This window comes from Bos indicus, chromosome 19 (assembly GCF_029378745.1).
Source record: "Bos indicus isolate NIAB-ARS_2022 breed Sahiwal x Tharparkar chromosome 19, NIAB-ARS_B.indTharparkar_mat_pri_1.0, whole genome shotgun sequence".
Taxonomy (NCBI): Eukaryota; Metazoa; Chordata; class Mammalia; order Artiodactyla; family Bovidae; genus Bos; species Bos indicus.
The window spans coordinates 22,182,045-22,196,245 of record NC_091778.1 but is presented as its reverse complement, the minus strand read 5'-3'; the positions used below and the strand labels follow the sequence as shown (position 1 = coordinate 22,196,245).

Here is a 14,201-nt window from a genome sequence, read left to right as displayed (position 1 = left end):
AATTCCTTAATCTAGAATCTTGAAGCTTACAGGGAATTTTGAGACCTCAAGTTGACTTGAGGCTTTGCAAAAAAAATTATAATTATAAAAAAAATTTAATCTTATCCTTCTAATTAGGACATAGGTATTAAATTAACATGATGGCTTCCTGACTCCCTGATTAAAGCTCCATTTCTGCTTAGTAAAAATTTAGTAATAGCTGTAGGTACCATGTAGAGGGCCATGATCAAATCCCAAGACCTCTAAGTGCAATTCTTCCATCTAAGAAGCTGAAAATGGAGTGAATCCGTGATGTGCCAGTTGTTGTTGTTTAGTCGCTAAGTCACGTCCAACTCTTTTGTGACCCCATGGACTGTAGCCCACTAGGCTTCTATGTCTGTAGAATTTCCCAGGCAAGAATACTGGAATGAGTTCCCATTTCGTTCTCCAGGAGATAGTCCCAGCCCAGGGATTGAACCCATATCTCCTGCATTGGCAGGCAGATTCTTTACCAGTGAGCCACTAGGGAAGCTAGTAACTCAAGCCTAAATCAGAGTGAGATGACTGAGACCTTTCCCATTAGGTTTGGGATCTTCTGTTATGGTTAGACAAAACAGGGGAGGGCCAAACATTTGAAATGCTCTTTATATTTTAAATAGACACATAGATAAACAAACACACACCTCACTTGTAAAAGAAACACAACTAATGTTTTATTTGAATATCACAAACTTGCTAACTTGGCCTGGTAACTTACATAATAGGTAATGTTTATGGAGTTTGTTTGTTTGTTTTTACTTGTACTGGCTTCCGCTTAGCTAGTCAGTCCCCACTAATAGATGTAGAAGTTGTAAATAAATGACCAGAAGCACAGTTCAGTTGTCCCCATCTGCATGTGAGCCTTTCCAGAAATCTTCAGAGCTTTGACAGCATAGAAGGCCTCTAGCATACATATTCAGGAAACTGAACAGTTAGGGCTTGCCAAAACAGGCCCAGGTTTAGATATATAATAGTATCTAGGTATGTAATAATACCTGAGACCTTGTTTATTAGAAATTCTAGTTTACTTGCGCCAGGTGTTTGGTTAATTTAATATTTTGTGGAGTGTTTCTAGAATCTCAGCGTCTACGCTGCCTCCCAGTCCTCCTCATATGCATCTGCTACTGCCCATTACTCTGTGTGTATAATGCTCACTCGATCTGAGCCCATGGGACTAGATCTTTGTCGGTCTAAATATTAGTTACCTCTTAACTTCTCACAGGTGAATTTGGTTTAAAATGTTCTGTTATTTCAGGGAACATAAAAGTCAGCAGTACAGCTCTCTACCTGCTACATGGAGTCAGAATGGTGGGAATTACATTCTTGGTGTATGAGCTCTTACCAGAAACAAGCTTAATGTAGCTACTTTGGTGTCTGTGCTCACAGGTAGCTTTTCCTTGGAGAGTCACAGTTGGCAGAAAGACAGCCAGGAGCGCCTCACCTCTGCCTTACTAAGTGGGTCATTTGATGGCTCTTTTTTTTTTTCTTTGCCTGGGAGACCATCACCACAGTCTATGCTATGGACATATTCATCATCTCTGATTGTTTCCTCCAGAGACTTCCCTGGTGGTCCAGTGGTTAAGAATCTGCTTTCCAATGCAGGGGACATGGGTTCAATCCCTGGTTGGGAAACTAAGATCCCACATGCTGTGCAGTGTGGCCAAAAATAAATAAAAGTTCCCTCCAACCCTCCCTCCTTCCATCTTCTTCCTCCTCCTTACAATGATGATGATGGCGACAATTAGCAGAAGACGTACCCTCTTAGCAAATTTTTTTAGTAGACTTTATTTTTTAGAACAGTTTTAAGTTCACAGTAAAATTGAGCAGAAGGTGCAGAGACTTTGCACACACCTTCTATTACCCCTCATGCATAGCCTTCTCCATTATTACTGTCTCCCACAAGAGCTGATTACATTTGATGGACCTGCACTGACACATCGTTATTATCAAAGTCCATGGTTTACATAAGAGTTCACCCTTGGGTGTTGTACATTTTTTAGGTTTTGACAAATATATAGTGACGTGTAGTCCACCACTTTAGTATCATACAGAGTTATTTCACTGCCCTAAAAATCCTTAGTGCTCCTCTAACCTCTGGCAACCACTGATCTTTTTACTGACTCCATAGTTTTACCTTTTCCAGAATGTCATAGAGCTGGAACCATACAGTAGATATCTAGCCTCTTCTTGTTGGCTTCTTTCCCTTAGTAATGTGCATGTAAGATTCCTCCATGTCTTTTCATGGCTTGACAGCTCCTTTATTTTTAACACTGAGTAATGCTTACTCCTTGGAAGGAAAGTTATGACCAACCTAGATAGCATATTAAAAAGCAGAGACATTACTTTGCCAACAAAGATCCATCTAGTCAAGGCTATGGTTTTTCCAGTGGTCATGTATGGATGTGAGAGTTGGACTGTGAAGAAAGCTGAACGCCAAAGAATTGATGCTTTTGAACCGTGGTGTTGGAGAAGATTCTTGCGAGTCCCTTGGACTGCAAGGAGATCCAACCAGTCCATCCTAAAGCAAATCAGTCCTGGGTGTTCTTTGGAAGGAATGATGCTGAGGCTGAAACTCCAATATTTTGGCCACCTCATGCGAAGAGTTGATTCATTGGAAAAGACCCTGATGCTGGGAGGGATTGGGGGCAGGAGGACAAGGGGACGACAGAGGATGAGATGGCTGGATGGCATCACCAACTCAATGGACATGAGTTTGGGTAAACTCCAGGAGTTGGTGATGGACAGTGCGATTCATGGGGTCGCAAAGAGTCGGACACAACTGAGTAACTGAACTGAACTGAATGTTCCATTATCTGGGTGTACCATAATCTATCCATTCACCTACTGGAGAATATCTTGTTGCTTCCCACTGTTGGAAGATCTTAAAGTAAAACTAGAGCATCATGTCCTCTTACTCCAGATATTTAAGAAAAAGGTATAACCAACAAGGCCATTATCATGCTGACAGTAAGCTCTTAATGTAATCTAAGACCATGTGCATATTTGAATTTTGTGAAGGCCCTTTTAAAATAGCATAATTTTGACAAAAATAATATAAACTTCTGATATCTGAAACAAGAAAATCTTATAGTGCATAATCTGTAAGAGTTCAATAGAGCATACTCCTCTGCGATATTAAACTTTGCTTCATATTATAATTGTTGGTGGGACTTGGATCTGTGAGTCACAGATCACATTCCACTCTTAGGTCAATAGAACATGCCAGGGTAATTGTTACTATTATAAATTATCCTGACAGCAAATGTTTATTGAGCATTTAGTATATGCCAAGCACTGTACTTCACATGCATTATTTCATATGATTCTTATAACCCAGTGGAATACCTGTTATATCCCTTCCAAATAACTTACTGAAGGCTTCATAGTTAATACATGAGTTGGAATTTAAATTTAGGTCTCCTAACTATGGCTCTGCTATCTCCCTGAGTTTACTTTAAAATGGTGATATAAAAAAAATAAAAAAAATAAAATGGTGATATAAAAAGGGTTGAATGATCTTAAATTGATCTTGTAAATTTCTTAATTTCCAGGCTGTAAGACTAGAAAGTACTTACCAGAATCGAACACGCTATATGGTAGTGGTTTCAACTAATGGTAGACAAGACACTGAAGAAAGCATCGTCCTAGGAATGGATTTCTCCTCTAATGACAGGTATGATACCTCAAATGGGAGGATGAGATAACCTCTTTTTAAACAACCTACTCCAGTTGCCTTTTGAGTTATCACAAGAACATCTTATGCAGTTCTGCCTCTAAAATGTTCATTGTATAAAACTAGAGAACATCAAAAGTATCTTAGACACACAGTCTTTAGAGACAGAATTGTTTACTGATGTCTTAGGTTATGTGTCCCTGATTTACCACTGTTCCTTACCTTCTTCCTCTCATCTTTAGGTGGTAATGATATAAAGAAAATGGTTTAAAGTTCTATCTCCAAGGAGGAAAAAAAAAAATGGCTTTTCTTTGCAATCCACTTTATTTTAAGCCATAATGACTCACTTGGTGATTCTGGGGCACACATCCTTTGTGATTTTGTACCAGTAGGTTCTGGGGTTAAAGAGAGCCCACTTTAATTCCCGTCTCTTACATCCATGGCCTTACACCTTGCTTCTGTCAGATGTCACACTTCCTTTTTTCTTCTTCTGAGTTAGAAAGGAGGGGGGAAGGATGATTTCTAAAACTCAAAACAGAACCTTTTATAATATTCACCTTTGACTTTAGCAGCACTTTACATCCTAAGATTAAAGATATCACACAGAACTTGGCTCCTTTGTGCCCTGAAGGTTTGTCGCTTTCTTTTTTTAATCTTCCCACTTTTTCTGGAGAAATCTTAGGAAGACTGTGGAATGTGGCTGCTAAGCAGATCTTTGCACTGTAGATAATAAGCCTCAGGAAATCCTGCCAGATGTCTCAAAGCGTGGACTTCCTGGTTCAGGACTAGAGTGCAATTGTGGAGTAGCTAGGGGTGTGACCCAGGCTGGGAGAATTTAGCCACAGAGAACAAAGAAGACTGAGAGCTCTTCTCATTGTCCTGATGTTGGAAGGAAGGGAAAAAAAATCACACTGTCACCAGAAAGATTTTTGAACTAGTGTTTACCTGGGCTTGAACATAGCAGTCAGCCTGAAAATGATTTGTGGGTTCAGCAGGATCACAGGGCCAGAGTCATTACCTTGTATACCACTCACAGCCTTTAATTGTAATACCCTGAAATTACACAGGATTGAAAACCACATTTAGGAAGCTTTTTCTCCTGCCCGGTTTTAACCTCTTCTGTTAGCTAAGCAGCAGATCTTTCAAGAAGTATTCATCCTGTAAGAATACTTATCTTGCCTACATTCATTAGTATTTTAAAACCCCTGCCTTGGGTTTTTCTCTTTCTAGATCTGTACTGTCTAGGATGATAGCCACTAATCACATTGTAACTATTTAAATAAAATTAAATAAAACTAAAGTTTCAGTTCCTCTGCCACAACTAGCCACATTTCACATGCTCTAGCTGTATGTGGCTTGTGGCTTGCGTGTTGGACAGAACATTTCCATCATCACAGAAAGATCAGGTGGACAGTGCTGCTCTCCATCTTACTTCCTTTCTTTGGTTCTCCCTGACTACTCTTTTGGAAGTCCCATAAAACAGGAACTGGAGCTGGGTGGACACATCGTTTGAGTCTTGCCCGAGAGAGAGAAGGTGACAACTGCAGATTCTCCTGACCCAGAGTGTGAGAAGTCAGGTGTCCAATGCTATCTCTCTTTCACTTTGTCCTGAACATCCCCAGAAATCATAAAGAATGCTTATTAATGTGAGTGTCCAGTAATTTATCCTCAGTAAACTGCATCTGTCTTTGATAATAGTCCTGCCTGAATCATATCTGACCAACAAAAGAAAATTTTCATTTATGGAAGACAAAATGTGATAAGAAAAGCTAGAGAAACTAGTTTTAATTCGGTTTGGTAAATTTGATATTATGAATTATTCCCCTACACCCTCTGTTTGAATGAGCTTAGATAGTAAGAAAAATGCTACCTACTTCAGAATACCATTGCTCAGGTAATCTAGTATCATTTCTGTCTCAGTTGCTGTTTAAGGAACCTGTATCCTTTTGTATCTGAGAATACAAAAAGTTAATGTTTCAAAACAGTATTAAACCAGAGTGGAACCCAGAATGTTTATGACATGTTCATTCAAAGGATTCTCAAAATCTATTATAGCCAATTTATTTAGCCTCTTTATAAGATCTTTAAGTATTGTGTTATATTTTATGTAATAATTTTTTTAATAAAAAGTATAGCTTTAGTTTTCAGATTGCATTTGATACATATTTCAAGTTATAAAAGAGCTTTATGATGTTTTAATTTTTCCTCATTCCACCAGTACCTTGAAATGTCTGGTACATGGAGGTACTCAATGAATATTTTTTAATGAGATGAGTATCTATTAAAAGAAGTAACTATATTTTAATGGAGAAAATCTCATGTGACTCAAGATAAACTAGATAAAAATACTGGATGTGCCTAATTCAGGCCTCTCTTTCCTGTCATGTGATGAAGCTACTCCTTAATGTAAAAACACATTCTAACCTGAATACAAGCAGAAAATGTGATGTTTGGTTCCTGCATATCATTGTCACTTGTCTAAAGTTTAACTGGTGTCCAGTCACGAGCCCATGGATCACACTCCTTTGAACCTTTGGTACCTGGTTTAGTTACTTAATTTCTCGATTTGTCACTAAGCTATCGACCCTTCATATACTTGTTGCTAGGACCTAGTTAAGCATTTGCTTAAAAAAAAAAAACTTACTCTAAAAACTCACTCAACCTTGAGAAGCCATTTTCAAAACAGGTTTTCTCTGCACCCATCTCATCTATTCAACAAAAACAGTGGTAGAGCTGTCTTCCTCCCTCCAGGGCCTGGCACAAGAGCTGTTCAGGAGTTCAGGCCCAAGGTTACAGTGTGCATCAGCTGTTCACTCTTGATCTGAATCTCCTACTCTGGAATCACTAGTGGCGTTGTGAGCAATACAGGCCAGCAAGTGCGGTGCACATTAGATGCAGCCCAACGAGGGGACGGCCTCCCTTAGCCCTGAGTTCCACGTTCCCTGTATTGTTCTTAGTGCATTATCATGATGTCCCCCTCCCTGCCCTGCCAAAATCACTCTACGTTTTATTAGAGCACCCACTACAGATTCATATTCAACATTTGTTTTGCATGACAACACAGTCATATGTATTTTTCACTTTAATTTTTTTTTTCACTTTAGTGCTCGTTTCGGCAGCACATATACTAATATTGGAACGATACAGAGAAGATTTAGCATGGTCCCTGAGCAAGGATGACACGCAAGTTCATGAAATGTTCCATATTTTTTTAAAAACATATATATATATTTTTTCACTTTATGTTAGATTTTTATGATAACCCTATGAGGTTCAGGCTTTGTTACCTGCATTTTAAGATGAAGAAATTAAGGCTAAGAAGGGTTAAATAACATGTCAAAAGGAATTGAAATACTGAAGGAGATTAGGTTCAGATCTTTTGACATAGTATAACTAACTGCTCAATAAATGGTATTTGTTATGTTTAGGCACTATTGCACACATTTTTTTTTTTTTTTGGTGTGTTATCTAATTTAATCTTCAAAACAGCCCAATAAAGAAAGTATTTTTTATCCCAGTTTTACAGATAGGAAACTGGAGCACAACACAGTAAATTATATGATTAATGTCAGAATCCAGATTCCAGAGCCCCTCTGACACCACAGCCTGTGTTCTTAACCATCCTTCACTGTTCCATCTCCTACATCCAGTGTTCTTTCTCCTATATCATGCTGCTTTTCTAGATATATTGGCAGGGAGAGAGTGTGGGAGCCTTTGGGAGACTAGATTGAAGGGAAAATGGCTTATGGCAGCCTTAAGGAGAAGAAGTGGCAGAAGTCTAAGGTAATTATAGTTGTCCAGAGAAGTGGTGTGGTAGAGACTCAATTAGGAGTCCATGGTTTCCTATTCAAGCCTGTTCCACTAACTTAAAACTAATTTCCTTCCTGGAATAGTGTGTAATTTAAACAATATTTTAACATACGATCCTAGAGCTACCCCTTTGTTGGTTGTTGAGAGTCCTGTTCACTCTGTATTTCAGCAGTGCTGTTTCAGTGCATGGCCACCAAGCACTGTTTTATTCATTTAAATGGCAGTGTGTCTATTTTGTCTCTCTAAGCCATCAACAATTACTTTTCCCTTTTAGACTACTGAGTATATTCTGGCATTTAATAAATCTATGTAAACCTCGGAATTAAAATTGAGCAAATCACATTCAGAGATCTGCAGTAACCAGCAGTAGTTCTTGGTATTAGAAATAATTCTTAAAGTTGACTTGGGAGCTGTAATCTTGGGCTGAGCCCTGACAGTAGCACATCAGCCATCACCTGGTCTTTTTAGATAGCAGCCATTGGCAAGACAGCAATACAGGAAGCTGAGTCAGTTAAGTTTTCTTTGTTAAATATATAAGTATCTAACTAACAAATATAGTTAGTTATATAACAGATACTAATATAAGTACCTAACTAACTGTTAAACACCTATTTAAAACAGCTTCTGGCACATACATTGGATTCGTTGTAATATGTTAGAAATTTCTCCGCCTTGTCAGAATTTAGAACTTAGGGACTTATCCTTTGTGGTGAAAGAGTTAAAAAAAAGAACTGCTTCCTAGGGTAATAGAAAGTAACTTACGGATTATTTCTTGTCTTGCAGTAGCACTTGTACCATGGGCTTAGTCCTGCCTCTCTGGAGTGACACCCTAATCCATTTGGATGGTGATGGGTAAGAGCTTTCCCTTTTTATTCTCCTACAGAAAGCCAAGGGGTGGGGTTCCGTCTTAGTGCCCATTCATTCAGCTGAATGGGAGGCCCATTGTACCCAACTGAACTGTCATATCAGCAGCTCAGCGAGTCCTTTTAAACTCCTGTTTTGTAAAGTAGAGTAAAAATACAACTTGCCAGAGCCTCTCACTTCTGTTCTTCTGGGCTGACTATGGTAAGAATCCAAACAAAGACGAGCTAGTCTGTTGGCTCACTCTTTAGTCTGAGCATGTGGGACTGTTGCAATGCTCTCCCGGAGGATGATATGTTCTGTTTCAAATAACCTCTCGCCGCCTCTGCCAGCTGTCGGCCTACAGTATAATCCATTTCTGTGCCAGTTCTTTCCAGTGACCCCCCACCCCCACCTCCTGGTGTTTTTAGAATTTGTCCCCAAGAGACCAAGATGTTTGCTCCAGTTTATAATACCGGGGTCAGGTTTACTAAGAACTCGCAAGACTTGCAAGTAGAAATATACAGCAGAACAGTTTGTCCATAGCTACAGCTGGGAAATAGTATGTAATTCCCTCACTCCAACGTGGGAGGCCACTCATGGTGCTTGGTAGATAAAATCAGACAATTTGTTGAAGGACTTTTCAGTCAAGTCCTACTCCAGTTAACTTCTGCACAAAGTACTTGATACCTTCTACTGAGCCAGCAGTTGCTAGCCTAGGAAACAACCTTGAAAACTCACAACTGAAATAACCTCCTCTCACTTAACGGATTTTTGTTTCATTCTGTTCTCCTTAGTGGGTTCAGCGTCTCGACAGATAACAGAGTTCACATATTCAAACCTGTATCTGTGCAGGCAATGTGGTAAGAGGACTTTTAATATCTCTACAAAAGTTTTTTTTAATATGTTATTGAAACAGTATTTTATGAGAAATTGTATTTGAAATGGAACAGTTCTTTATGAAAATGTCTGGTGATCTGTTTGTGTGTATAGGATTTTGTGTGATCTGTTTGTGTGGCCATGATAGTTAAAGATGTCCTAGAAGTTCAGTTTTCAAATGATCACAATGGAAGGCCTTCAGCATTGGTGAACAAGTGAATCCATAGCCAGTCGGAACTGAGCTTTATAGGGACACATTGACTCAGTTAGTTGGTAGCCATGTAGAGCTGCATCTAGAACATTCGTGACTGTGCATTAATTTCCCCTTTCTTCAGGTAATCAGGGAAAGCATTGATGGAGTTACATTATATATCGATGTTTCCATTTAAATTGTTGGCAGCTGTTTGTTACACTATTTATATAATGCACATAAATTCTAGAAAAAACACTGTAGTTGTTAATAACCATCAGCTGATGTACTGACACTTCTGGGGTTACTTACTGTGTGTGTCAGGCATTGAGTGCTCTATATAAGGATTACATCTAATCATCACACCAACTCCCCAAAATAATATTATTAGCTCTTTATGATGGGTGAGAGAGGTCACATAACTGGCCTACGAGTATCTCTTACATTTAGACAGAATAGACTCTTTTTCTTTTGTTCTGGATTGTCTAGAAAAATGATCCAGTATAAGCAGGGAGTGATGTGATTCTTAAGATTCAGAGTCATCCCCCGGTCAGGGATTTGAATTTCAGTCCCTCGTTCAGTTGCCTGTTCTGTAGTGGAAGTCCCCATGAGGAGCAGAATGGGCAGAATGCAAGCCAAAGGAGAAATAAAGGAGCCTGAAAAAGACTCCAGGGAGATCACTTACCCCTGAACAACTGGATTGATAGGCTTGAAGTGGGTGCAGTCCTAAAAGAGAGTCCACTGAACATTAAATCTTATCACCTCATACAGCAATTGAGATAGGACAGAGTTTCAGGTCATGTGTTTAGACCAATTTTTAGTTTTAGGCCATATTTCAGTGATAAATTTCTCAGAAAAACTCATAACCTCTTTTGACTAAGATTCAGTTAAAAGCAACTGACCTGCAGTTACACACTGCTGTATTCAAAATGGATAAATGACAAGAACCTACTGTATAGCACATGAAATTCTGCTCAATGTTATGTGCCAGCCTGGATGGGAGAGAGGCTTGGGGGAGAATGGATACATGTATATGTATGGCTGAGGCCCTTCACCGCTCACCTGAAACTATCACAACATTGTTCGTCAGCTGTACCCCAGTACAAAATAAAACCTTTAAAGTTTGAAGGGGAAAAAAAAGCATCTGACCTGTACCAAACAAAACCCAACAGCCTAAGTCCCATAAATGCAGTGTTCTCAGCTATATTTTGGGGAGGGATACAAATCTGTCTTAATTCTTTAGGATTCAAGTAGTTCAAGCTTTGGTGTTTTAAAGTAGACCGACCAGTCCTAGCTGTGTTAGCTTATTGCAGAATAAACTTTTTTTTGGTGTACCACATGGGGAGTAGTGAACTGAAAGTCACAGGAAAACAAAAAACCCTAGTAGATGATGTGTGAATCAAAGCAGCGTTTAAACCAGGTGTTTCCTTCACAGGAAGGTGGTTACTATAGCCTCTCTCCTGTACACAGCTGAAATACAAGGTGGCTGTGCCTTGAATGTGTTGTAGGGTACTTGTACCAAATACTTGTGCCATATGCTTTTGAAGCATGTGTTTCCTGGATGAAGAAAACATGCATTGAATATCCTGTATGTTGCACTAAGCTGGCTTTTACTTTAGAATATGTGTTCATGCTCAGTCGTGTCCAACACTTTTTGTGGCCCCTTGGGCTGTAGCCTGCCAGGCTCTTCTGTCCATGGGATTTCCCAGGCAATGCCTGGGAGTGGGTTGCCATTTCCTCCTCCAGGGGATCTTCCCAACCGGCATGTCTCCTACACTGCCAGTGGATTCTTTACCTGCTGAGCCTGCGGGTGACTAGAGACTTGAATCTGTGTAATGAAACTAAAATTTGCTGAGAATTCGGCTTCAGTTCAGTTCAGTCACTCAGTCGTGTCCGACTCTTTGCCGACCCCATGATTCACAGCACGCCAGGCCTCCCTGTCCATCACCAACTCCCGGAGTTCACTCAAACTCACGTCCATCGAGTCGGTGATGCCATCCAGCCATCTCATCTTTTGTCGTCCCCTTCTCCTCCTGCCCCCAATCCCTCCCAGCATCAGGGTCTTTTCCAATGAGTCAGCTCTTCGCATGAGGTGGCCAGAGTACTGGAGTTTCAGCTTTAGCATCATTCCTTCCAAAGAACACCCAGGACTGAACTCCTTTAGAATGGACTGGTTGGATCTCCTTGAAGTCCAAGGGACTCTCAAGAGTCTTCTCCAACACCAAAGTTGGAGAACCACCAACACCATCAATTCTTCAGCGCTCAGCTTTCTTCACAGTCCAACTCTCAGAATTTGGCTTAGTTTGAGTAAAAGGAAGCATTTTAAAAGATTCTGTGATTTTGTTCTTTTGAGAAAATCTAATTCCCTAGTAGAAATGGACTGGCATGTTTTCCCAATCAAAATTGGTCATAATTTTATCTTTTAATGTACATTATATGAGGTTGACAAGGATTCAAGAAACAGCACTGTCACAGCCTCACTGATGGGAAGATAAACTGGAGTGATCTTTCTGGAGAGTGATTTGCCAGGACAATTTACCATTTTGTATACCCTTTGACATAGTGATTCTGCTTCCAAGAATTTATCCTGAGGTAATAATCAAGGGTATGTGCAGATTTTTAACTGTTAAGAATCTTTATCAGTTGTTCTAATAGTATCAAAAAAATGGAAAGCAATTTTTAAATGTCTAAAAAACTAGGAATCAATTAAATTCCAGTACATCCATGTTTCTAAATATGCAGCCATTGAAAAGTATCTAGTTGAACATTTATTGACATGGAAAAATGTTGACAACAAAGTGTAAAGTAAAAGAACAAATTAAATGATATGCAGAATATGATCATGTCTTTATTTTAGATCTCTGCAGAGACAAACAGACTGGAAAGATCTATATTAAAAGCTTAACAGTTGTTATTTCTGGATGGTCAGATTATAGGATATTCCTGCCTTTTACCTCAGGTCCCTAAATTTTCTAAAATGAGCATGATCATATTTGTTATGAAAGAAGAAACAGTAAAAAGGCATTTTTAAGCAAAAGATATAAATAGATTGGCCACAGAGTTCTCTCATAATGTCCTTTTCCCTTAGGAAAGAGATATTAATTTATAGTTAATAAGACATTTCATTTACAAATTTTAACTTTGAACTAGAAGGCTTTTTGGTTTTTTTTTTTAAAGAAGGCATTCTTTTAGGCTCTTGAGATACATCAGTAAATAAAAACATAGAAAGATACCTGCTTTGGGGTAACTAACTTCCTAGCATTTCTGCCTCAAGCTTTTCCCAAGTATATAACCAAAACAATATTTTTCAGTTTTGTTTACCTTTCTTGAGTTCCTAGATTTGGAGTCAGAGATCTAATTAGTCACAGAATAACCAGAGCTGTTCTTAGAAAGTAGCTCAAGGGTATGAATAAATGGCTTAAAGTGACTAGGGGACTAAGGCAGCAAGAATGATAAATGTCACTAGAGCAGTACATCCTGGACATAAAAGGACTTGTCCTCAAGGCTTAGGGACATCTGTCTATGTGATCTTTGTGGAACCTTTAAGAATTGTAGGGAATATATGCTCTACGTGACCCTGTGCCAAGAGAAACAAATCTTTGTGTAGTAAATGAAGTAGATCTTTTGTCCTCTAGTGATACGGGCCATAGCGTGGTTCCAATTACAGCTGTATATAACCATAACTATATCTAACTGGGCCTCCCTGGTAGCTCAGCAGTAAAGAATCCACCTGCCAATGCAGGAGACACAGGAGATGTGGGTTCAGTCCCTAGGTTGGAAAGATCCCCTGGTGAAGGAAATGGCAACCCACTCCAGTATTCTTGCCTGGAAAATCCCATGAACAGAGTAGCCTGGTCTGTAGTCCAGGCTATAGTTCATGGGGGTCACAAAACAGTTGGACATGACTTACCAACTAAACAACAGCAGCAACAAATGTCTAACTGTATATATTGTGAGCTCATGGTGAGCTCCGCAGGTACTTGGACCTATTTTCCACTGGTAGGTTGTCAGTTCCCCTCCACCCCACCACCACCTTTATAATGCATCATATTTTTCAGCAAGAAATGTCTAGTTGATTGCTATGAATAGATAATATAGTATTATTATAATCAGAATCAGAGAATCTTGATTTCCAAGCAATAGATTCTCCAGAGGCCCAATTCTGTAAGATTTTAAAATTGGCAGAGTTTGGGGCATACATGGATTACTGGCCTTTAGGTATCCCCACAGGTCTCCAGTCTCACTTCCCAGCCTATCTTTCAGGTCTGCACTGCAGAGTTTACACAAGGCTTGTGAAGTGGCCAGAATGCATAACTACTACCCCGGCAGCCTGTTTCTCACCTGGGTGAGTTACTATGAGAGCCATATCAACTCAGACCAGTCCTCGGTCAACGAATGGAATGCTATGCAGGATGTACAGTCCCACCGACCTGACTCTCCTGCTCTCTTCACAGACATGTAAGTCATCTTGCTGGGGATCCCAGACGTCCCCTCTGTTAGGTTCTCAGGGGTTTGGAAGCAACATGTTCCTCCCTAATCTCTCCTCTAAGGGAATGAACCTTACGAGTGATACTAGTCATTGTTGACACTACACATCTGCCACACAAAGAACCCTGTTCTTTCTGTTGTATATAAAGACCTGAAGAGTCTCACACCTGAGCACAGCGGAGTCTCCACAGTTAAGGACTGCAGTACCATAAAATCCCATTAATTCCGATTCCACTAATTGGAAATTTGAGTTTAAAGGAGTTCGGCTGAGCTCTTGTCTTTGCATTATCTATAAAAGAAGCA

At 39.6% G+C, this 14,201-nt stretch overlaps 1 protein-coding gene and 1 non-coding gene across 7 annotated transcripts in view; both read left to right on the top strand.

Moving 5' to 3' along the window:
* SSH2 (slingshot protein phosphatase 2) overlaps positions 1 to 14,201 on the top strand; it is a 246,552-nt gene that overhangs the window by 195,098 nt on the left and 37,253 nt on the right. For 4 of the 6 annotated variants that reach the window (XM_019980926.2, XM_019980923.2, XM_019980925.2 and 1 more), the window contains 4 exons: positions 3,570 to 3,691; positions 8,285 to 8,353; positions 9,139 to 9,204; positions 13,674 to 13,868. In XM_019980926.2, coding sequence (XP_019836485.2) covers positions 3,570 to 3,691; positions 8,285 to 8,353; positions 9,139 to 9,204; positions 13,674 to 13,868 — 452 coding nt within the window. Of the gene's footprint in view, positions 1 to 3,569; positions 3,692 to 8,284; positions 8,354 to 9,138; positions 9,205 to 11,877; positions 12,003 to 13,673; positions 13,869 to 14,201 lie in introns of those variants that run through there. The other 2 variants (XM_019980924.2, XM_070774290.1) reach the window with 2 other exon arrangements.
* Positions 6,795 to 6,902, top strand: LOC139177801 (U6 spliceosomal RNA). Its single transcript, XR_011562270.1, has one exon. It is a non-coding gene; the product is annotated as a U6 spliceosomal RNA (small nuclear RNA).